The sequence below is a fragment of the Rissa tridactyla genome, chromosome 8 (assembly GCF_028500815.1).
Source record: "Rissa tridactyla isolate bRisTri1 chromosome 8, bRisTri1.patW.cur.20221130, whole genome shotgun sequence".
NCBI lineage: Eukaryota > Metazoa > Chordata > Aves > Charadriiformes > Laridae > Rissa > Rissa tridactyla.
In genome coordinates this window covers 46,385,125-46,408,100 of record NC_071473.1, presented here as the reverse complement: position 1 = coordinate 46,408,100, position 22,976 = coordinate 46,385,125, and the positions used below count along the sequence as shown (strand labels likewise).

General features: G+C 43.5%; 1 protein-coding gene across 1 annotated transcript in view; it reads left to right on the top strand.

The window, feature by feature from the left end:
- The window catches only part of TRABD2B (TraB domain containing 2B), a 303,259-nt gene that overhangs the window by 179,794 nt on the left and 100,489 nt on the right, over positions 1 to 22,976 (top strand). The window contains exon 4 of the mRNA XM_054211574.1: positions 350 to 524. Within this exon, the coding sequence (XP_054067549.1) occupies positions 350 to 524 (175 nt within the window). The remainder of the gene's footprint in view (positions 1 to 349; positions 525 to 22,976) is intronic.

The following is a 22,976-nucleotide window of genomic DNA, read 5'->3' as shown; positions in this document are numbered from 1 at the left end:
CAATGAACTGCGTTGAACAAGCACAGAGTAAAGGTTTTAGAAAGTCACCCGAATGTAGCACCTAGAACTACATTCTGATGAATGAACAGAGAAAAGTCAAAATGAACTTCAGTTTCATTTAGTAAAATACTAGTTTAATTTCCAAAAAACCCTGTGTGTTAAATGGTGATTTGTTTTTCCTTTGTAGAGTTCCTAGCAACCTCACAAACTCCCATCCTGCAGTGTTGGGGTTTTTTTCTATGATAGTGATGCTCAGGTGGTTTAAATAAGGCTAGATTAAAACATCCAGTGTTTTGGGCTTTACTTAACCACTGTCACCTGAGCTTCTATCTCTCTCTCTCCATTTCAGGTCCCTAATTTCATCAATACAACCCTCCCGCCCCACGAGCAGGTGACGGCTCAGGAGATAGACAGCTACTTCAGACAGGAGCTCATCTACAAGAGGAATGAGAGGATGGGGAAGAGAGTGATGGCGCTTCTAAGGGAGAACACAGACAAGAGTTTCTTCTTTGCCTTTGGAGCAGGTATGGCATGAATTTCTCTGTTTTAATCGGTTATTGTGATTTGGAAGTAAAGTGGTTTGAGCGCTTCAGGATTTTGTCTCTGGTCCTGCAGGAAGATTTCTCAGGGGACTTACCTTTGAAGAAGAAAGGCTTTTCTTTGTCTAAACCTGCTCCTGAGATGTAGTGAGTTGGTGTAAGAGGTGGGTTGCTTTCTATCAGATAGTAGAAATGTAAAGCTCTTCGTGCTTTTCACGCAGTTGTGTTTGTTCCCTTCCCAGCCCAGCCCATGGGGTGCTTGGGTCATGTTTGCACCCTGGTTGTGTTTGTGGCTGCAGGTGTAGGAGATGGGTGAAGTGCCTTTGCGTTTGCAAGCCCCGGCACTGGTGGCAGCGACTGCGGGAATACGACAACCCTTGCTGTGGCGTAGGCACGTGTGCGTGGCTCGGGGTGCTGGCCTGGGGTTTTCGAACCTTTGGGGGTTGCTGTAGTTAGGCTTTCTTGATGGCTGATTTAGCTACTTCGGTGGTGTGTGTCCGTACAGACTGGCTGGTTTTTGAATGAGCGTATGAGTCATGTGTGTAGCTAAATACCAGCGTTTTAAATCACTAAGTAAAAATCCATTGCGTCCCTCTGCCTATTTAAATTTTCTCTGTGAAGTCTGCGGAACAAAGATATCTACAGTACTTCTGCGAGTCTGTGACAGTACGTGCTACTGTCCTTTTTCTCCCCTTTTCCCCCACTCCCTCCCGCCCTCCTTTCCAATGGAATTCACATTTCTGTGTGATAAGAGTATAAATAATAACTGTTCAGGCCCCAGTTCAGCAGAGTCCTGAGCACCGGCTTAAGTGGCTCTTTGAGCTCCCTCGACTTCAAGGCAGCCCCAGATTGTCGTGCCGAGAAACGATCCACTCCTCCTGCTCCCCCTCCTTGACAATTCCTCATTTTTGACAGAACTTTGCTTCTCATCCCATGGCTCTCGCTATGAACTTTGGCAACAACTTGCCTTTCACTACTCACTTCAGTGGGAATTTTGATTAAAGACTGCGGGGTTTAGCAGAGATACATGCATTTTGATGTATTTATTTTTTGAGTGTATCCAGGCTGAATTTTCCCAAGCTCATTTAATCTCAGGCTTGCCTGATATTTCTGTCCGAGGAGTTTTGCTTAACTGTTTTTACAGTAGGAAAATATATCATGGTCATTCATAATTGGACAGGGATTCATGAAGACCAGCTTGTTGAACCTATGGAGCAAGGTCTATCAGAGATTATTGAACATGATGGTTTTGATGTGGTCTCTGGTTTTGGAAGTCTCTTAGCCAGTATATGCTGGAGCTGGGAGGACAGACTGGACATCATTGCCCGCTGTACATGCTCTTCCTGGGCATCTGTTACAGACCACGGCTTGAAGCAGGACCTTGGACTAGGTGGGTCGTGGATCCGATCCACTGCAGTTATTTGTATGTGCAGATAACAGAAATGAAATTAAGCAAATGGTTACTAATTACACATTGGTTTCCATAGAAAGTCATGTCTGAGTTGTGGAAGGTTTGAGCTTTCATTCCTCGTCTCTATCAGAGAAGGGGAAGCTACCTACCTGAAGCTCCGGGGCAGCACCGCTTGGGAAAGCTGGCTCATAAAGACCAAGTCCCGTTTTGTCCTTTGCTCCCTGTTTTTGGTGCTGTTGAAAACAGCCTTTGTTGCTGGGTTATTTCTTTTTCCCATCACCAACTGTAAGGAGACAGAGCAGACGCGTGCAGCAGGGTTTATTGAAAACTGGGGTGCGGGAGACGCCGAGGCAAACTTTTTGTTTTGGGTTCTTTGTTCCAGCATCCATCCCTTCGGCCTTTCTCACTGAAGCGGGCCATCCCTGCAGGCCGTCCCCACTTTAAGTACAATTAATTCCTCCTTTCTTCTCCGGGGTGCTTTTTTCCTTCATGCAGTAAGTACTGAGAAATTTATTAATTTTTCAATGCCAAAACTTTTATGTGGCCAAAGTGCAAGCAAGTTCATTTTCTCATATGATTCAAATCCAGTTTTTCTCCTGAAGGTTTTTGTTGGTTTGGTATTTTTTTCAGGCACTGAATTACAAGAGTGGCTTTTTTTGATACATTTTTTTATTTTGCATTCTTAAATCTATTATATCTATTTCTTGAATTTTGAGGGGGTTTTTTGGTATGTCATGAATTCAAATTGTTTTCGAAAACCTTGAGGGTTTGGTTTTGCTTTGAATAAAACTGAAGGCTGTTTTTGATGAAAGTTGAGGCTTTCACATATTCCCATGAATTCTGAAGTGCGAAATTTTAGGAATGCACCTTTGGTTAGGACAGGCACAATGGAGTCTGCAGGAGTCCGTTTGCTCTCAGAAGAGTGCAAGTTATTTCGCTTCAGTGAAGATCCTGTATATTTCAGACTGACGTGATAGAGAGGAAATAATTTGAAAAAAAATATTCTGAATAATATATTCCAAAAAGTATTGTTCTTATGCTAAGCATGATCTCTGCATTAAACCATTCATTTTGAGGGTATTGGAACTAATGAATGAATAATAATTTAATTACGTATGTATATTATGAATTGGTTTCCAAATTTCGTAATTGCCATCATAATTTCTGGGAAGGGAAGAATGGAATAAAACTGTGCTGGCAAATAAAATGAGGACAATAAATATTTTCCTAAATAGGAAAATAAGCCTGTTATGAGAAAAGCACCTTGGAAAAACTTCACCAAATGCAATGTTACGGACCCGGGCTGCTGTAAGAGGGATTCCCAAGCCCTGCACGATGATTCATTTGGACGTGGTGGCCTCCTGTAACTCACAGGTATAACTGGAGCTTGGGGACAGCCTCCCACCCTGAAAAGAGCCCTCCCGAGGCAGAGCCCCACATGGTTCCCCTGGTGGCCTCACCGTGGGGAGCCATACCTTCTGGAAACTGCTGTCGTTAGGTTTACCTGGCTTTTGCGCAACAGCATGTAGCAATTGAAGCTCTGTTGCTTTGTCAGGGCACCATCCTCAGCTTGATTTAAGATCCCAGTGCCATGGATGGGTAGTTAGTAGTGTCTAACGCTGCATTAGTTTAATGAGCTTGACTAAGCCAGGAGACATGATGCAGACGTCTTTGCAAATGACAGTCTGGTTCGGTTCAGCATATCCTTCTCAATGACTGCAGCAGCAAGATGTTTTATAGACTCCTTCCTCCAGGATTATGTACTGTTGTTTAGAACAAAAAAAAAAAAAGGAACCTCAAAACCACACACAGGGGTCACCATGACCAAAAGCAGTAGTTTACAGGATGAAAGTCATGGCTGGCTCCTGTTGTCAAACAAGACAATGATCTGGCTGCCCGGTGGTGCAGGAGCCCAGCCCTACTGCGCTTGTGGTTGGAGCTGGAGGATGCCAGTGTCCGTCAGCAGAAAGCGTGGTTGGCGTTGTGGGTTTGGACTGGCGGAAATCCCTTCTGGGTTGAAATAGGGTAGAGTGTCTCCATAACAAAAAATTTCCTTTCCAATCAGAAAAACCATAGCTTATCCAGCGTAAGCTGAATTCCCGCCTGGCTGGATGAGAGCACGCGGCTGGAGGGGAGTGCGGGTGGTGGGAGATGTAGCGACTCCTCTTGCCAGACCCAAATAAAGGCCTTAAGCCTTCACCTAAGGCAAGGTCCTGCGCTTTTATCCCACCTGGTCTGGCTGGTCAGGTCACCGCTGCAAACATCCCCACTGGTTTTGGGTGGAAAAGGATGAAACCCAAGGAAAGGTGCAAGAAATAAGAATTGCGTGGAAATCAGTGCAGAGTGCCACTCAGGTACAGCAAAAGTCACCCCGGGAAAAGCACTGCTGTTTTGTTGAAGAATACTTATTTCCTAGTGAAGCTGTGGCTGTCGGGCTGTTTGGAATATAGCAGGCAATTCATCTAGTTGTCTGTGCAACCCTACATGTTCATGGTCTGGTTATTAGCTATTTTGTGTATGGAATTTTTTACCCTCCTCTTCCTACCTTGCTTTTAAATGAAGGCTGACCAAAGTCAGCTGGAAGTTTTGGGTTTTTTTTTTTTTCAGTAGAAAACTGGGCATTTAGGGAAACAGAATTTTTCTGTTTGCTTCTAAAAAGCAAGTCTGCTTCTTGCAGACGTCGCTCAAAACCCCAAGCGTTTGAGTGTCATCGTTTTTTTTTCCTCTGTAAACCGGGATTCCCAGTTAAACTCTTTTGTTATGTGCTGCTTGGAGCTGAGCCCCAAAGACCTTGTGGTAGAAGAGGTGGTTCAGTCTGGTCCATAAGTGAGCACGAGGGTATGAAACATCGAACAGACAAGTCCTGAGAACGAAGGATTGGTGAGGGGACAGGCATTTGAATATCCAAGCAAGCTGAGATAAAACAGTTTTTAGATCCACAAAGTGAAGCAAAGCATTTTTATGCTGTTGAAAAATCTTAATTTCTTTTTTTGTTTCAGTTAGAGGTATTAAAACAAAATAATTACACATTTCTAAATGGAGCTCTTCAGTTTACTGCCATTATTAAAAATAAAAAGTAGATTTTTTCAATAGATTCCCCCTTCCTTGCCTTCCGTGACATTATTTGCAATTTAAATGCATTGGAGCAGTTCAGACTTCCAATTTACTCCTCTATAAAACACATAGAAGTGAAAATAGCCATTTATTCTTTCTACTTTAATTTCTTTCTCCTCTCCAAGAAAAATACAATCTTTGGGTAAAATGGGACCAGGGTCTATACCCAGCTCTGTACACTTCATTCTTCTCCTGCCAGGGTTTACCGTATTCAGACTTAATGTGAAAATCTCACCATACCGATATTCACAGTAACTATACTCCAGTAATGAAACGGCATTTATTGTTTGTGCAGTGAGGTGATATTTTTTCAGGTAACAGGCATGGTAATTTTTCCCTTTGAGTGAATAAAGGTAGCAAAGTAGAGTACTTTCAAGTAAAATCTTGAGGTTTTCTTGGTTTTTGTGTTTTGAAAATCCATCCGGGGTTGCTAGGAATTATTGATCCGTAATAACAGTGAAGCGCCTCAGACCTGATATATACAGGCAATTTATAAACGTCCGTTTACAGTCCAGGAAGGGAGACACAGCCAAGAGCATATGGGCTGTTAAAAAGAGTTAATGTTTTGGCAACTAAGACTGCACACATGAAGTCGATGTTTAAGCAAAAAAAAAAAAAATCACTCTGGTCTATTTCATTTTTATGGGCGAATAATTTTTGAGTAACACTTATGATAACAGATGGATAAATTTATGTCTGCACTTGATTTGAACGATAATTTCCTTAGGATGTTTTACTTACTTGCATTTCTTTCTTTCTCTCTTTTATGAGAGCTGTCAGTTTTGTATCTGAGAGCTGGATTTACTGCTTCAGAAATTCGGATGCTGCTCTAGTTCACGATGTTTATTAGCAGCCAAATCAGTAGGCTTTAAGACAGTGTGTTTGGTTACTTTTAAAAAAAAAAAATATCATGGAGAATATTATTTTAGTGCTGAGGGAAAGCTGAAGTGCAAGTGCCAAAGCAGCTCCCACGGCAAGAAGGGGATCAAACTGTCTCTGGACCACAGTCCTGCAGTGGAGGAAAGCACATGTTTTTCCCACCCCACCAGGTCCAAGCAGCCCCCTGCATCTGCGAGGCTGGAGAAGACCCAGGCTGTTGGCCATGGTGTGGTGGAAGCCAGAGGGGGCTGGTGGCCACAGCCCCTGGTGAAGTTGGTGTGTATTAACAGGGATCGATGCGCGTGAAAGTGGGACATCTTCTGATCAGGTGTAGGCTTAGATGGCTGAGACTAGGTACCTAATGTTGATGGATTAGGTTTAACTTCCTGAGATGTTCTGCAAGAAAAAAAGATACAGGCTTTGTCGTAGATATCTGTGTGTTCCCATGAAAACAGAGGAATTTCTCCCAGAGCAGGAAGAGCAAAACTAGTATTATTTTTTTTGATCGTTTCTATCCTCAGAACAGGTGAATTCCCTCCTCATCCTGCAGAGTTCTCCCAGCCAGCATTGAGTGGTAGCATCATCAGTAATGGTTCTGATAATCATAAATTAAAATGTTAACGATAATCATAGAATCATAGAATAGTTTGGGTTGGAATTGACTTTTAAAGGTCATTTACTCCAACCTCCCAAAGAATAATGCTACATGTTGTTTCCAAAGTCTTTTGTAAATGTTATCGGGTGGTTCTTCGTAATGGGACTCGGAGAAGTGATTTGCACTGTGTTTTCACTAGGGAAAGAGAATTGTGCAACTTGTCTATAGGATGGGGTTGGTGTGAGAGCACAGTGAGAATATAAAATCTCCCCTTCCTAGTCCTCAGCTGCAGCTCTTTCCCTTTTGTCCTCTCTACAGAGGATTCTCAAGGGAAGTTTCAGCACACGTCCTTTTAGATACTGGAGATACCAAAGGGAGGAACAGGGTCACCCTTCACCCGCTGGAGTGAGTAGGGAGTGACAGACATCTCCAAGGTGACCCAGGTCTTGCGTGGTCTTGACCACTGCTGAGATGTGCTTATTTTTCTACAAAAACTGCAGAGGGCCTGGGGAGGTACCCAGATGATGTAGCTGTCTTGAACATGCTTCATCCACACCTAAAAAGGTGACCACAACTGAGATGGAACGTGATGGCTGTTGAATTTGGGTAGGGGGAGGTGGAGGTGGGAGATTTTATTTTTTTTGTTACTGGAAACCATATTTCTACTTAGTAGTTCAGGAAAGGAAGTGATGGATACTATACGCAGCTTAAACACAAGTAATTAAAATCCAGAGAACCTTTGTGAAAGCCGTTAGCACCTGCCACCAGATCTGGCGGTCAGGTTCACATATGTTACTTGAAAGTGGTTTGTTTTTTTTTCAAAAGGGAAATGCCTCGAGGCCGCCATCCAACTGCACACTGAGGACTCGGGATTTACAGATGTTGAATATGCAAATAGCTGTTTTTCACTCCCAGCTGATGCAATGTGGAGAGCAAATTGGGCACGAGGTTCCCAGCAGCACAACAGTGGGTGTAACTCACTCAGCCTGGCATCGGAAGTCTGGTCCTCCGTCTTCCAGAGTTGTGTAGCTCTTCCCCATTTCTATTCTTCGTCTTGGATCCTCTGTAAAACATAAAAGAAAAAAAAAGGAGGAGGGGAAAAGAAAAAAGAAAAAACACTTGCAGGCTGGAATATAAAGAGACTTTATCCCCCGGGTCAGGCGTCCTGGTCCAACACTGATTAGTGGTGCTACTGACATCACTAGCACAGTTCATCAACGGGTTGTCTCAGTGGAGCAAGAAGTTGGCGACCAGGAGATTGAACTTGGCGAGCCTACAAACGACAAGAACAGGGTGAATTAACAGTTTGCAGATGCTAGAATTCCCTTTGCTCATGTTTATTTGGGCATCCAGATGCTTATAGTGAGGTCGGCCTGTTTTTGTGTATAGACTTCTTTTACTATTCGGTTTTAAGGCAAAGTATCACTTTGCTTTTAAAAATATACTTGAATGCTAATTTCGACCAAAGCCATGTAATTGATTCATTTAAAAGTCTGCATTAAACAGGCAATGCCTGATTCTCTTTTCAGGCACTCTGTTGTAAATCAGGAGATACCCCACTGGGGAAAAGCTTGTTCCAAGTGCAAATCCAGCCTGTAGCCTTCTAAAATAAAAATAAAATTTAAAAAAAAAAAAGGGGGTGGGGTAACTTTTTTTTTAATGTACATTGATCTTGTATCATATGGAGGTTTGGAAGCCTCAGAATATTTCCTTTTCACCTGAGGCTGAAATCCGCAAAGAGAGAGCGCCTGAGTTAGAGAGGCCAAAATAAACGTGCTTGCACTTGCCCTGTTGCGGAAAGGGAACCACCGTTCTGAAGGCTGATTCCTGTAATTCCGATTTAAGAGAAACTCCTGTTGTATAACGAGATATCAATTGTAGAAACACAATATAGCCTGTGCAATGGTGAGAGATATCTTGAGGCTGCTGTCACCTGTACCAACGAAGGAAGGCCGGAGACGTAGGAAGAGAAAGGATGGATTCATGTAGTTGGCCTTGCACTTTGCTTTTTCTCCTGGTGTGTCACCGCCTAAACTGCTGAGGGAAGCTGGACAAGCCCTGGACAGCCTTTGGTCCGGTGGAGAATTCGTGGCGCTCAGCGGGGAGTTTGCCTGGATGCTTCTCCCTGTCGCTTTCGTCATTGCTCCACTCGCGCAGGGTACAGCCCCAAACCCAGGCCTTTATGTTTGCTGGCTGCAGGTATTCAAGTAAATGTTAAAAGCAAATAAAATGGGCCTTGCAAACCGCAGTGTATACATTTACCATCTCTGGTGTAATTCTTCCCATGATGAATAGGGAAAGTTGCCTGCACGCAGTAGGACTTTGGTTTAAAGAAACGCATACGTTAATGTCAGCTCCTCTGAGTCCCTGACATTTTCATATCGTATTTATTATTACGCCTGTGTGCCAAGTTCTACTGTATAAGTCTAATTCTGCCTGCCTGTTCTCAAAGAAAAGAAAACTATATTGGCCCCTCCTGTCCTATAACACAGAGATTTTGGCTATGCCCTTGCTGTATTTCTCTTCAACATTTGCGATGTAAAAATGTAGACATAATTCAGGAAATTTTCTCTTTTCAGAACTGCAAAGAATCATGAGAGATTTACACCCAGGCTTAAGAACTCTGCTGAACAGGAATGGGCTTAAACATGGGCTGAAATACTCTTTCACCCACACACACATGCGAGAACGTGCTGTGGATCCGCAGGCCACCCTGCAAGCTCTCAGGAGACCAGGCAGAGGTCCCATATAACTCTAGATTTCACAACGAGGGTGTTGAAATCAATATATGGATGCCAGACAATTCATCACTTTCTATCCCAAAAGTGTCTCATCAGAAAACTCCCAACCAGCTTTAACAGCACTATTGGGAAGACTTTAAAGGAGCGATATGGAGAACCCCAAGACTTGCGGTGTTTCTCTAATGCTGAGGTTTCTGTGGGATGCTCGTGTGAAAAAGCAAACAGGATACAAATTGCAAAGGATCCGAGGACCGTGTCTCAGCTGGGATACCTCTGTGTGCTACCTGCAGCGATTAAAGTGTCTCCACACCCAAGTGTACTTCCAGTCACCCTGATACGTGTCGTTGTCCCAAAGCAAAAGGAAATTTGGCTACTCGGTTTGCTTATACTCAGAGCCCCATATGCTAGGACAAAACCTTCATTGGTGTTTCACACTAATGTGAGTTGATGGGGTTGACATGGGCTCATGTTCCTTTCTGCTGCCCCTCCTGCCTGGGTCCTTACCTCCGGTGGAGGAGCAGGGATGTCCCAAGGCATCCTAGACCACCAGAGCTGTATCCCCTGCAGCTTCCCTGTCAGAGCCTCAGGCTATTAGAGCAGAAGCTGCGAAGGGAATTTAGTAGAGCAAGGAACCAGTTTGTACTGCTTACGTTGTTGGCTTCTTACAGGTTCAAGCCATTTCTGACCAGTTTCAGGGCCAAGTTGCAGGAGGACAGTGTATGGAGAAGAACCAGCGGTCTTCTCGGTGGATTGGAAAGACAGGGCATGACTGCTGGCTAGAGTTAGTTGTTTTGCAAAAGTAGATGTGAAACCGAAAGCCTTAAAAAGCCTGGCTGTAAATTATGTGGATTTCTTGAGGATTTTTACTGGTATGGAAACTGGGACTGGAAATCTCATTAAACTGGGCGTTCTTGTGAGAGTTCCAGGTTTTTTTGGTCATGGGTATGCCAGGAATACCGTCAGAGCGAACTTGCTGAGAAAGGATTTATGGATTTGGGATCAGATCCTATTCTCCCTGAATTAATGGTAGTTCTGCAACTGACATCAAGGTGACTGGCATGTGCACCTGGATGAGACAACATTTATGTGTCTTTCCAGTTCTTTAATCTAGGCTGCTACTTTCACGTTACTGGAAAACATCAGTGCCCTCTTTATAAACCTGTTAAATCTCAGTTCCATTGTTATTTTCTCTGGAAGATCAGAAGAGACGTGTCAAGGAAAAGAAAACGTGTGCGCTATATACCTCTGCCCAAAAAAATATTTAAGTATCAGAAATGTAAAGTGAAGATAGAATTACTTAGAGAGGCAGAAGGGAAATAATTAGAGCTCCAGCCAGCAAAAAAAAAAGATGTCATAAACTTTAGTTATTCACCTCTCGTAGACATTCAAAACACAAACTCTGCCACTGTTCACCCGTTTTATTGAGGCCTGCAAAAAGCAGCAGAGGTCTGATGGACAAAATTGCTTTGGTGGCAACTGAAACTGGGCTCAAACCCATGTCCAGTAGCTAAGCTGCCACCTGAAATTGGAATAAGTTTGGGTTGATGCCTGAGTCTCAGCTCCCTTTCTGCTCTGTGCAGTAGACCTAATGAAACCTTGAGTCTGGACTTGACTGATGGGGAGTGAGAAGCAACTCCAATCCGTGGAAAATGTCGCTGTTTCAAACTGGTTTTAAAAAAAGATTACTAACAAAATTTGAAAATGTGGGAATTCTTAGCAAATACGGAGAACACTGGTACTGGGGTGCTGCTTTTGGCAGAAGCTCCAGAGCTGTTGCTGCTGGAAGCCCACAGGTCACCAGCTTGGAGGTAGCCCCAGAGGTCTATCTCTCGGTGGACCAGTTTGCTAAAGAGTTCTGAACTGAAACATGGCGAAAGTTCAGAACTATCAGGCTTTACTCCTATTGACTTCCAGGCAGACAGTGGCAAAGGGGAGGCAGATGTATTAGTAAAAGCCAGATGAATCCATTGTGGAACTTCTGTTTTTTCAAGAGGTATTCAATCAAATGCTTTAATTTCGATTAGACTGTTATTCATCAACTGAAAATTACTCTGCCAGAGAACTTCCAAACACCTTTTTTATCTAGACACAACTTTTTGGTGGAGTTCAGCTTTGTATCTGTCACTGGCAGAAAAGTGAAATCTCCATTATTTTCCTGGAATAATTTTGTAGGACTGAAACCCATGTGACTTGTATCTAAAATAAATAACTTGAGTATTTTAGTATTTTTCTGTACTGTATTATGGGAAATACCTTAAATACTGAGGTTTGCGAACTTCTAAAAATTGTATTTATACACTGAAGGTAATTGGAGAGAAAAATCAAATGCCACCACTGGGTTAACTCCATATGAAATTTGGCACCGGTTTTCAGTATTTGTACAGAATTCACGTTCACTTTGTGTTTTTCCTTGAGGTGTTTGAGGTACAGCAAAACTGCCGTGAGGTTCTTATCACTTAGCGATCTGGTCTGGTTCCAGTTGAAAATTTTGCAGTACCTCTCCCTGGGAGGATTGTTTTAAAAGGAACAGGAATCTGCCAAAGAAATAAAGACTTCATTATTGACATCAATGCTATTTTTAATCTGGTTTCCTAAGGAAATGAGGTTTAAGCGATCACGGTGTTTGTGAGTATGTGTGTGTGTATATAGGTGTGTGCGAATATGTCTTTCCCCCTTGTAAATATTTCATCTGTTGGCTGATTATAACCAAACTTGACAGGTGGCTAGAGTCTCCAAGATAATAAGTTCTTGCATGCTTCATGAAAATAAGTGATTGCATACAAGGAAAAGAAATTCATAGTGCTCATCCACTGAAAGAGCACAGCATGAGCTCAGCTTTTATGAGATCTCAGGAAATCCCTATGGGAGAGGGAGGTGAGGCACATCTCCGCAGGCAACTGCCCTTTATTGGTTCCTCTGCATGCAGGAAGATGTGGTGTGTAGTCCATGTATCAATCATGGCATGGTTTGACCAGAGCAATGAGGTTTAGGGTAAATAGTTATTATCTAGAGTATCTCAGGAGCCACGTATTACCTCTGGGCTGCCCTCTAATGAGGTGTTCATTCTCAAGGCCAGAGCAATACCAGGGAGCAGGTTTGTAAATGTGACCGAGGCATGGCTCCAGGATTCTCTATAAACCTAATGAGTCGTGGGCACGCAAACTGTGCAACCTCACTACTGCTAATTGGCCAAGTGTGCCATCAACCATGGCCAAAAATGTTCTTAAGTAGCCAAGGGGTGAAAAGACCATCAGAAACTCTTATGAGTCCAGGAGGCAGCCTGGGGCAGCATTCCTGTGTGCAGAGTTGAGGAACGCTTTCCCCAGACTGAAGGTCATTCCCATGAGAACTGAAACAGCTCACTGGCAATGGGGAACAAAATTAGGAAACGCAAAAAAAAAAAAAAAAAGAGCAAATTATGACGTGGAGGAAATTTAGTTTTGCAACATTAGCTTATCAGACAAGGGGATGGCTGTCACTTTAGCAGTTGGAGAAGATGCTCAGAAAATGTTGTGATGAGGACAGCACTTGAAACCTTTCCAGAGCAAAATACAGATGGAGATCAGAAAAGCCAAGCCAGAGTTAGTTCTTAATTTTTATTTTTGTTTTTCCTTGAGATTGAAAATTATGTACCTAGTATCTTGGTAACAGTGATAACTGTTGGGGTGGGATTCTCCCTCTTGAACTGTAGGTGTCTGAAAGTTCAGTGTATCTTATGGGTAAGATCATCAGGTTCCTTGCAAACCCCCAGAGAACAAATCCTCCCACTTATCTCAGATGCATATTTTGAGATGGAAGGAATTGCCCTCTGGAGACATCTTTTTACCGACTACAGAGGAAACCTAGTAAACTGGCCTCCAACAGATGCCTGACTTTCAGATGAGTGGGATTAATTGAACCCTGAGAGCAGGAGTCAAGAATTCAGGGTGTTTTGTCCTTACCTCTACCTGACCTCGAGCAAGCTGCTCAGTGTACAAAGAGCTGAGCGATGTTTTGCGTTGCTGCCTGTGGCAGAGCCTTATTAGTCCTGAAGAAGAATTGCAAGTAGAAGACTGATGCAGGACTGCTTTCCATCTTGCCTTGGAGAACATCTTGGTGTGGACTCTAGGGGGAAAAAAAAAGCCCTTTGCCACCAGCTCTGGGTGGGAGAGGGAGACCTGTAACCCGCAGTGCACAACTGTTGCATCCTATCATGATATGGTTGAAGCCCAAGGTTGGCCAACCATTTTCTTTACCTGTGAGCCCTAGCGCTCAGAGCAAACTCTCTGTCTTTGCGATTGCACAGAAAAGATGGATTCAGAGGCACAGAAATGTAAAGCATTTCCATCTTTCCTCACCTCTCGGCTGCAGGGAGAGAAAGCCACTTTGGTGCAAGCCACAGTCGTTCATCAGCCTGGTCTGCCTGGAGGCGTGTAAAGGAAACAGAGCCGCTGACGAGAGAGCAAGCTCTCGTTTCTGTTCATCAAGGACGGTTATCCCTTTTGCAAGGGAAGAAGGAAGCAATCAAAACAAAACAAATGTTTTGATGTATGATGTGTCTGATCTATTTTTTTTTTCCACTGTTCTTTTAAAGCAGAAACCAGGCTAAATGCTGAAGTGCTGTCAACGAGGAGCGATTCAAACCTGGAGACCCGTTGAAACGGCTTTCTGATAGAACTTGTCTTTTTGCATGCAAGACTTGGGCGGGGGGGGGAAATAGGAAGGTGTGTGGGTGGGTTTTTTGTTTTGTTTTTTTTTTTTAGTATTACAGAGAGACTCACCAGACAGTCTCCCCTGTGGGGCCACTCGCGGAGTCTGTGGTATTTATTCAGCATCTCCCTGAGACACCAGCATCTTGGAAGTTGTCTTCCTGAATTTACATTCCCAGTTCAATCATCTCCTACACAATAAAAGCTCCAGTCTTGGCTTGCCTTTAACTTCTGCTCTGCGCAGCGCCCCCATCAAAAGGGAGCCCTTCCTCCTAGCGATTTTGTTTTCCTTAATACCTGCCAATCACCCCGCTCGCCTTTGCCCAAAGTTTGTTGTCTTTGCAGTTGGTCACAGCGTGAGCTACCAAAAACCTCGCTGAGCTTGACGGGGTATTCTGTTAGCCTAACCCTAACACACGATCTTCCACCTCCCCGGCACACAAAGGGCCTTTTCACCGGCCCACCGCAGCTCGAAGATTTCATTTCATGTGTTACAATTAATCTGTATTTATTGCCACTTATCTTAAATGGCTAACAATATCAAGAGTTTAAGAAGTGCTTTTAATGTCAAACTGGGTCAATTAAAACTCTACTTAAAATATTTGCAAAACTTCTAGCCTGAAAGTTGCCCCCTCAGTCTGCTGTTAACCAAAATGTTTTAAATAAATACACGCAGCTTGAGGAGACTGACATTTGGTAAAATTCCCCTTGATGTTTTACTAGAATCCAGGATTAATTTCCTTACTCCCGCATTCGCTCGCTTTTTTTATAAAAAGAGAAAAATGAATAGTATTTTAGGTGCTTATAAATATTTGAAAGGTTGCTTCAGTCAATTAAAAAATCTCAGGACATAGCCTCAAAACTTTTAAGGCCAGAAGAGACCATTAGATTGATCAGTCTGATCTCCTGGAATTTCATCCTGTTCTTCCGTGGACCCCAATAGCGTGTTTAACTCTGAGCTTCAAACCGTGGGCCACAAGTAACAGTTTTATTTCTTTTAAACTCTTGTAGTGTTGTATGTGGGCACAGGAAATAAAGTACTAGAATGTAAGATGCTAAAAAGTTAAATAACAAAAGAGCAGCTTTTACTTGTGCATGTCGAGTTTTGCTGGAGGTTGAAGGCAGCTGGAGGAATCCCCTTTTTCCTCTTCCAGAAAAACCCACGGTTTTGCCCTGAATTTTTTTTTTTTTTTTTTAAAGCTCCGTTTGCAGGATGGGCTTAACAAATTATGTGAAATAAGTGCTGGTGTACTGCCCCTGAGAACGCTGAACCCTGATGTTGTTTAGCCAAGGTTGCACCATGTTAGGATGGTGACACAGAGAGGTCCAAAGAGGGACCCGCAGGTAGGGCTTAGTTGTGTTGGATGCAGTAGATGCACAGAGTAAGTGAGATCCCAGGCTGGAGGAATTAACTACCTAAGCTTAAAGCCTGTCCACATGGAACTATTTGGACTTTAAGCTCCGATCCTCAAACACTTACACTTTCCACGAGCAGTGACATTAATGAAGCTTGGTTTCCTATGGTTTTAGGTCGTTTGCTTGGATTCCCAGCAGTCTAATAAGGTTTGAACTGTAGCTGAGGCATTTCTGTTAATTAGGGCATTCGTATTATCTTTATGGGTCTCCGATGTCCCTAATAAGGCTCACCCTGCAACTTTTCTTTCCGCAGGAGAGATCGGCGAGTCTCTATCCAGCCATCTGTTTTCATAAAATACGTAAGAAAGGACTGTCTTGGAGACAGCTACTCTTCTGTCTAATAGATTTGAAATTTGCCCATGGGTTCAGAATATTTCAGGGGAGATCACAAAAACAAAAGCATATGTACAAAGGGACAGCAGGATCCTGTAAGCCTCGTGTTCTTTGGAAACAAGGTTAAAATGAAGTTGTCATATTTATGCAGTGTAAATATTGCACAACTTCAGGACACCAAATGGTTTTGATCATTTCTTTAGTCATTTCTTCTTGTAGAATATTTAATTAAACACATCTGGTGTTCTCAAATGATCTGTAAGTCCATTTTTATAGGTTAGAGATGGAAACACATCTTGAAGAATTGCTTTTGTGTAAGAAATAACAGGAAAAAAATTTTTTGCTGCTTGCCATCCATAAAAAAGTGTGTGGTTTTTGTCAATTTGGAGGAAAGCTATTGTTCTTTCGTATCAGTGTTCTAATGAATGCAAAGATATTGGCTTGTGGAATGTGCTTTTATTGCTCATTAGTTGCTGTCCTATTTGTTACTCTGTGTGGTTTTAATCTTAATCACTGTATCAAGAAGCCAAGTGATGCTGATGACTAATTGCATCCCAAGAATGGCAAATAGCACAAAGCTGACAGCTTGCAAACAAGTCATAGACTGTTCACATAAACTGTTTTTATTTATTTTTTTTTTAATGCTTGTGAGCAGGAATACTGCAAGTTTCCCATTACTGCTTTTCATCCTCAGATTACGGAGTCCCGTCAGCCTGGTTTCAGACGTGTGGCACAGAGCCCCGATTCATTTATATTCTCCTCTTTAGATCTGACAAAAATGTGTCTCTTGAAAAGGTCAGGTTTGAGATCTTTTTCAAGACCTGTGCCATGTTAACCAAGGCCCCACACAGGCTCTTATCCTGGACAAGGAATACTGCCTTACACCGACTCTGTTAAAATCCTTCAGTTCCTCAAAGAGCCGTTTAGAGACTGCGTGTTAATATTCAGAGCTTTCTTGCGCGGAGGTACCAGTGCCCTGGGCAGCTTCGCAGGAGGGCAGCGGTGACAAGCCAAGAAGCGTAACAACGGGGAGGTGAACGCTGTGGAATCTGGTGGCAGTGTATAGGAAGGGAGGAAACTAGTTGCGATTTCCCGTCAGATGGACTAACCTCGCTCTGCACGTCTCTGCTGGGAACATTTGAAGGCGTTAGGCTAGTTTCCCTTGAATTTGATGGAAGGTGGAAGTTCATGTGGTTATGTTCCTATTTGGAAAGAGGTGGCTTTGGCAAGAGGAGGAAGTTTCTGTTAACGTTCCTATTCAGGGAAAGGCTGTGATGTAAACTCAAACTCCCTCCTTACTGTGTATCGGAAAAGGAGCTCCTTCTCCAAACACAGATCCATAGGAAAACACATGTTGCTGATTCCAATGATCAGGAAAAGCTTGTATTTTAATGCTATTTTCTACTAAACTTAAGTGTTCAGGATTCCGCAGGCTCTAAGCTTCTCGTCTGCTTCTATTGGATCCAGAGAAAGAAATAAGGAGGCTTTGCCAAAATTTGGCTGAAATGAAGGAGATACTTGATTGAGTCTCACCAAGGGGCCGGCAGAGAGGAGGTTGGGTACCAGTCCAGTATGGCACGGGCACCAGCCTACTGTTAACAAACTACAAATGCAATTGTGTTGAAAATCTCTTCCTGCTGGGTGAGAAAGGGAAATGAATACAGGAAAATAAAACTTGAGTCTTAAAAGGGAAGGGGCTTTGTTAAGTGCCGTCTAGTTACAGCCTTGGATCGTTGTAACTGTGGGAAAATGCGATGAGACAGTGTACCCAAGCACATTTGCCTTTTTTTTTTTTTTTTTGGTTAATTCTGCACTGTTGTGCATAAGCAGGCAAAGATGGATTGTCCCCTAGTTCTGTGCATAGTATCGAAGAGAGCTGGATTTAATTGTCCTGCATTTATTGTACAAAAGGAATGAATTACGAGCCACTTTACAGCATCTCCAGTGAAAGTGATTATCATCGCTGCTCCTCGCCAGAGATATAACTCTGTCAAGCAGGCTCCCTCCTCTCTTGGGTTCCTCGGAAAAAGCTCGTGAATTTGCTGTCTCCTGCCAGTGAAAGCTCAGGGTGAAACACAAAACCAAAAGCTGCCAATAGCTATATATTCAGTTCAGATGTTGTAGGAATTTCTTATTCCCTTTTTTTTCACTTTTTTTTTTTTTTCCCCTCCCCGAGTGGAAGATCAGTCAGGATTTTTGGAGCATGCAACTGAAATAGTGCAGCAGAATGTTTTCCCAGTTGACTGCTCTTTTGATTTTGTAGGTGAACTGTGTGGTTGAGGAGACGTGGCTGTTGGCTTTAATTAGGTTTGACCAAGGCTCGTGCACACTTACAATACAATTGGTCACGATGCCATGGAAAGGCACCCTTCATCCCCCCCCACGCCCAACCTTATCTCATAGCTGTTTTCACGCTGCTCCTCCCTGCAACGTGTGGATAACCCCAGGAACAGGTTTAAGCTGAGGCGGATGTACAAAAGGAATGTTATGGGCTCTGCCTCCGAGACTGTACAATAACTCATCTGCAGAAGAGCAGGGAGTTTTTCTCTTTTCATTTTCTCTTGACTACCGCGGCGTAATAAAGGACAGCGGGATGAACTGCAGGGACCGTAACACTGCCTGCCAGAAGGATGGGATTTTTCTGGGGGAATACTCCCCAAAACATTGCGGAACAGCAGCTTCCGGGGGAGACTTTGTGTTGGGGTTTGTTTAGATCTGCAGAAGTATTTTCAGTACCTTCAAGAGAGCTGGGTCACGCTGTGTGCTTTGGGGAGCTGTGGGTCCTGTGCCCTCTGCTAGTAGGTTTCTTGTGCTGCCTTGCAAACAAACATGAGATTCCCGTGTGCTCACAGATATTTTTGTGCCTGGGACAGCCCAGATAAACAAGTGAAACAGCACATAGATAGAGATAACAATGTATACACAACTGTGTAAACTCTTACAAATGGGGACCTTTCTGCACCCCTCCACATGAACAGATTTCACATGGATTGATCGACAGGTCTACAATTGCCAGAAAGTCTGTTCTTAAGAAGAAGAAGAAAAAAAAAAAAGCTATAAAAATCCCCAGACTCTAATGGCACTACCAGGTAGCATGTGCAATTCATTTAACTACGGGTCTACAAACGTGTTAGCTCATAGCTGTGGTAACACTCATGGCAGCAGTCCCCAGGCTGAAAACTGTCCTGCTAATTAGTAACAGCTAAGAACAGAGGTTATGGGGAGTGTCATAGCGACAGGTCATGAATTAGGAGAGGAGCGTTTGTGGTCACGTCTTCTGTATGCGGAGAATTAGTTTTGAAACAATCCCCTGTGTAACTGTGCTCATGCATTTTGGAAAATCAGCTGCTTAATGCACAAAGTAGTGATGAGTCCTTCACTTCTTCCGCTCTGTCATTCAACTGATTTGTTCGCAGCCCTTTGACTGTAAGTCAGAGGAGTATCAGCAGCAACAGAGCAACTTCAGGAAAGAGGAGCTGGAAGTTCACCTTATCTTTTGCAGGCTGAAAAGATTGTCTGAACGTTGAACAGAGTTGCTGGGAAAAGTTGTGGAGTTAAACGGCTGGAGGAGCCTTCCATGGGACCGGGAGTCGTGGGTGGCCACTTGTCCATCATCCAAAAGCGGGTCAGAGTCTTCTGGGAAGAGCTGGATGACAGCCTTGTGACAAAATGGCCCTTCACTCCAGAATGGTGCTTTTTGTGGGAATATAAGGGACAGGTTCTCCAGGAGGGGAAAAAAAGCACAGTGCAGTAGGATTAATATTTTATGCAGTGAGACTTCTCACTTTTTTCTTTGCAAATAGCTATTTGCCTGTCGGTTGCTAGATTAATTTGGAATGTGGGAATCAGAAGTTTAGGTCCATTCCTGATTCTTGAGTTAACACAAGGAATTGAATGCTTGATTTCCTTTTGGAACAATTACTGCAGGAGGAGGACAATGATGGTGGAGCATCCCCAAGAAGAGCTATTCTAGAAGCGTTATCGCATAACAGCTTATTGCGTGGTACCTCTCATGGCCAATTTAATTGGATGGCATTGCTCTTAGGATTCACTACGTGCAGATCCCAGGGCTAGATTTTCAAGTACTCAAAATCTTGAGACAATTTGGCTCCTCAGTCAAACAGAAGTTCAGTGCTCGGTAACCAGAGCCTCTGCTGAGGGCTGGGTTTTCAAAAGGCGTGAGCCCTTAGCAGTTTTGGAAACCTGGCTGACTTTCAGCGCGAGCCTGTCTTTAGAAACCTTTTATATCTTCATTGAGCACAAAGGGACAGACTGTCGTATAAGTTTTGTGCCTTCATTAGGAGGAACCAAATCCCGTTGATTTCAGCGTGCGTTCTGGCGGGGTCAGACCTCTCCAGCGCGTGACGTGTTACCACCATGCTTTAAAGCACTGCCATGGCAACGAGGGCAGCAGCCCCAGTGGCAGAGGAATGGGAAATGGCGCGAGGTGAAGAAGGGACATCCTCTTCTCATTGACAGAGATTTCCCCATAATAGAAAAGGGGAAAAAAAAGCTTGATAAGTCAAGTGGCTTGATTCGTAAGTGAACTTACTCTAAAGTAAACACAATGCCGTATGTGTCTCATTTGCCAGTGAGATCATCTGTTTCTTTGTTAGGGAAGAAAATGTGTTTCCCTTCCAAGCCCAGGGCCACTCAGGCAATTTACATGAACAAATAAAGATGAGGTTTAGCAGCACTAAATAAATAAAATACAACTCTAAGTGGCCACCAAAGAACAGAGCTGCTCGAATGGAATAGTGCTGGGACGCGAGCCAGGTGGCTGCTGTTTGCCATGCCTGCTTACGATTCCCCATCCAAGCACTGCTCAGATGCTTCTCGCTGAGGTCAGGTTTATGGCTGTAGCAAAACATATACTGGGAGATAAACAAGCTATGCTACAGATGAACAGCAGGGCAGGGAACATAAAGTAAATCTGTGCCTTAGCCATGCTCTTTGCAGAAAGTAGTTGGGCTCTTGCCAGAGCAGCGTGGATCGAGGCTGACTGAGGCAATGAATATTCATCTCTCGGTAAAAGAGATGGACAGCTTGTTTCCGATGTCTTGTACCAGCTGCATCCTGCAGTTGTTCATTGTATTGAATGGAGTCGTTCCTCATTTGCTCCTCTTTGAGATCAGGATCTGGCCACCCTTTATTTCGGTGCTTCTAGGCGTGGAGCAGGTGCATAAAATATTTTGCACATGGGGAAAAATCAAAACCCTCCACCCCAAAGCTGCATTTCATCGTAGATTTGGCTAACGTGTAAAGGCTGTAAGTGCCGTTGGTTCATTGCTATTTCCTCGTTGCATTAAGAACTGGTGTGAGTAAATATCAGCTGGATAGGACTCCTTCTCCTTCCATTTCCAACTTGGACTGCAGGACTGGCCACTGTGAGTAGGGTACCGTGATATCCCGGGTGTCTGTAGTACAGCTCAGTTTGGGAGTGAAACTGATGCACTCAAACAAATCTTAACCTTATGTAAAACTGTTACCAGTCAAAATGCCTCGTACCACTCCGGAAATAATCACTCCTATGCGCTGCTCGTTATGTAGCTTTCCTGTGTCCAGGTCTGATATGGCGTCATGTCCAGGTCGTTAATCTGAGCAGAATCGTGTCTCTTTGTTCTGCAGTCATTACTTTTGGCCATAGCTATGTCTTAGCTCCACCCTTAATGCGGGAGGCCTGAGAGCATGGGCTGGTTTCTGAACAGATCCTTATTTCCACTGAGTGGGGGAGATGAGTCACTTTGCTACGAACAAGTAGCTGAGCTAATGCAGAAGAGGTTCTCTGGTCTGCTCGGGAGTGAAGGCTCTAGCACTTACAAATTTAGGCTGGAGGAGGAGAGGTGCTGCAGGGTTTAGTATCTGTTCAGCATGCATGAACACAGCTGAGTGATGGAAACTCTGCAATGGAGAATTGGTCCTCCCACCCTGTCCACTGGAAGTGAGATATCTCCTGCTCCTGTCAGGATCTCGTGTCCACAACTGAGCAATCTGTTCCTGCAATGGATTTATCTCAAATGAGTTAGTTACCTAAAATGCAGGTGTCTCATCAATAGCCAGCAGAAATGAGCACCTCCAACGTTACTTCACCCATCCTGGTACAGTTCTTAAAGCTGCCAAAACTGAATTTCTCTGTTTGCTTTTCGCTGCTTCCTTTGACAATAGCGGAAGCCAATACAACTATCTTAAACTAGATATCTAATGTGTAGATGGCTAATGCTGTGTGGCATTAATCTCTCCAAGAGTACTCTCTAATCTGAGTTTCTTCTGTACTCGTGGTTGTCCCTGACTTTCCACTCTAAAAGTCACTCTGTGCAATCTGAGCTTAGGTCAAAGGCAATTAGCGAAATGCCAAATTCTTCTGTCAGTGTCATAGCTGCAGTGTTGCTCAAACACTCTCAGGACTTCTTACGATATATTCTTGCCATGAGGGAACTGCTGTGCAGGCAAGCTGCGCTGGGGCTTCCTTGAGTTCCTTTATGTCCTTATTTATTTGCTCAAGGTTCAGGAGGAAGCCTGGTTTGACAGCCCTCTCAAACCTCTATTCAGTTACATACAGAATGTTTAAATAACTAATTTTAGATCCCATCATTCTCCGCTCCCTTTCTTGCCTTCCCTGCCCCATCTCGTTTGTGCATTCACTCCCCCACACCTCCCCAAAAGGTGAATTTAAAAGAAAACAAACACCTAGAGCATATGTATAGCATTTGACTGTGTTCATAAGCTGGAATGAACCTAAACTGCACCAAAGTGTTTAGTGATAGGGACTTTTAAACCAATGAAATCTTTCAAAAGCTGAGTTGCTATAATCTGAATGTAACTGATGTGGAAGCTGTGGGCTGTAACCTGTGTGCAGGGCAGGAGTTGGATGAGAATATCAATGGAAAAGTCAGTACAGTGCTAGAAAGGCCAGTGCTTTGCAGATGGATGCATTTGGCCTTTGGGTTTCGCATCTGTTATCCTCAAGCATTGCCATGAATGCATATTTGAGTTATAGTTACTCCTGTCTGTAGCTAGGCAGATAGGATGTGGTTGTTCAGTGCTGTTATTAGAAGTATTCTTTATATTAGATCACTGTTTTAAACGCTAAGACCTAGATATTCATGCTAGCTGACTCCAGGTACTTGAGTGAGGTAATTATATTAGTTATTCAGACATTATAGGATTTGTCATGCATATCTCAGGAGTAGGAAGTATACCTCTCCAGAGAAAACCTCATCTCTCTCAAGAGATTGATCTCACTCTCAAATTGTCTGTCTG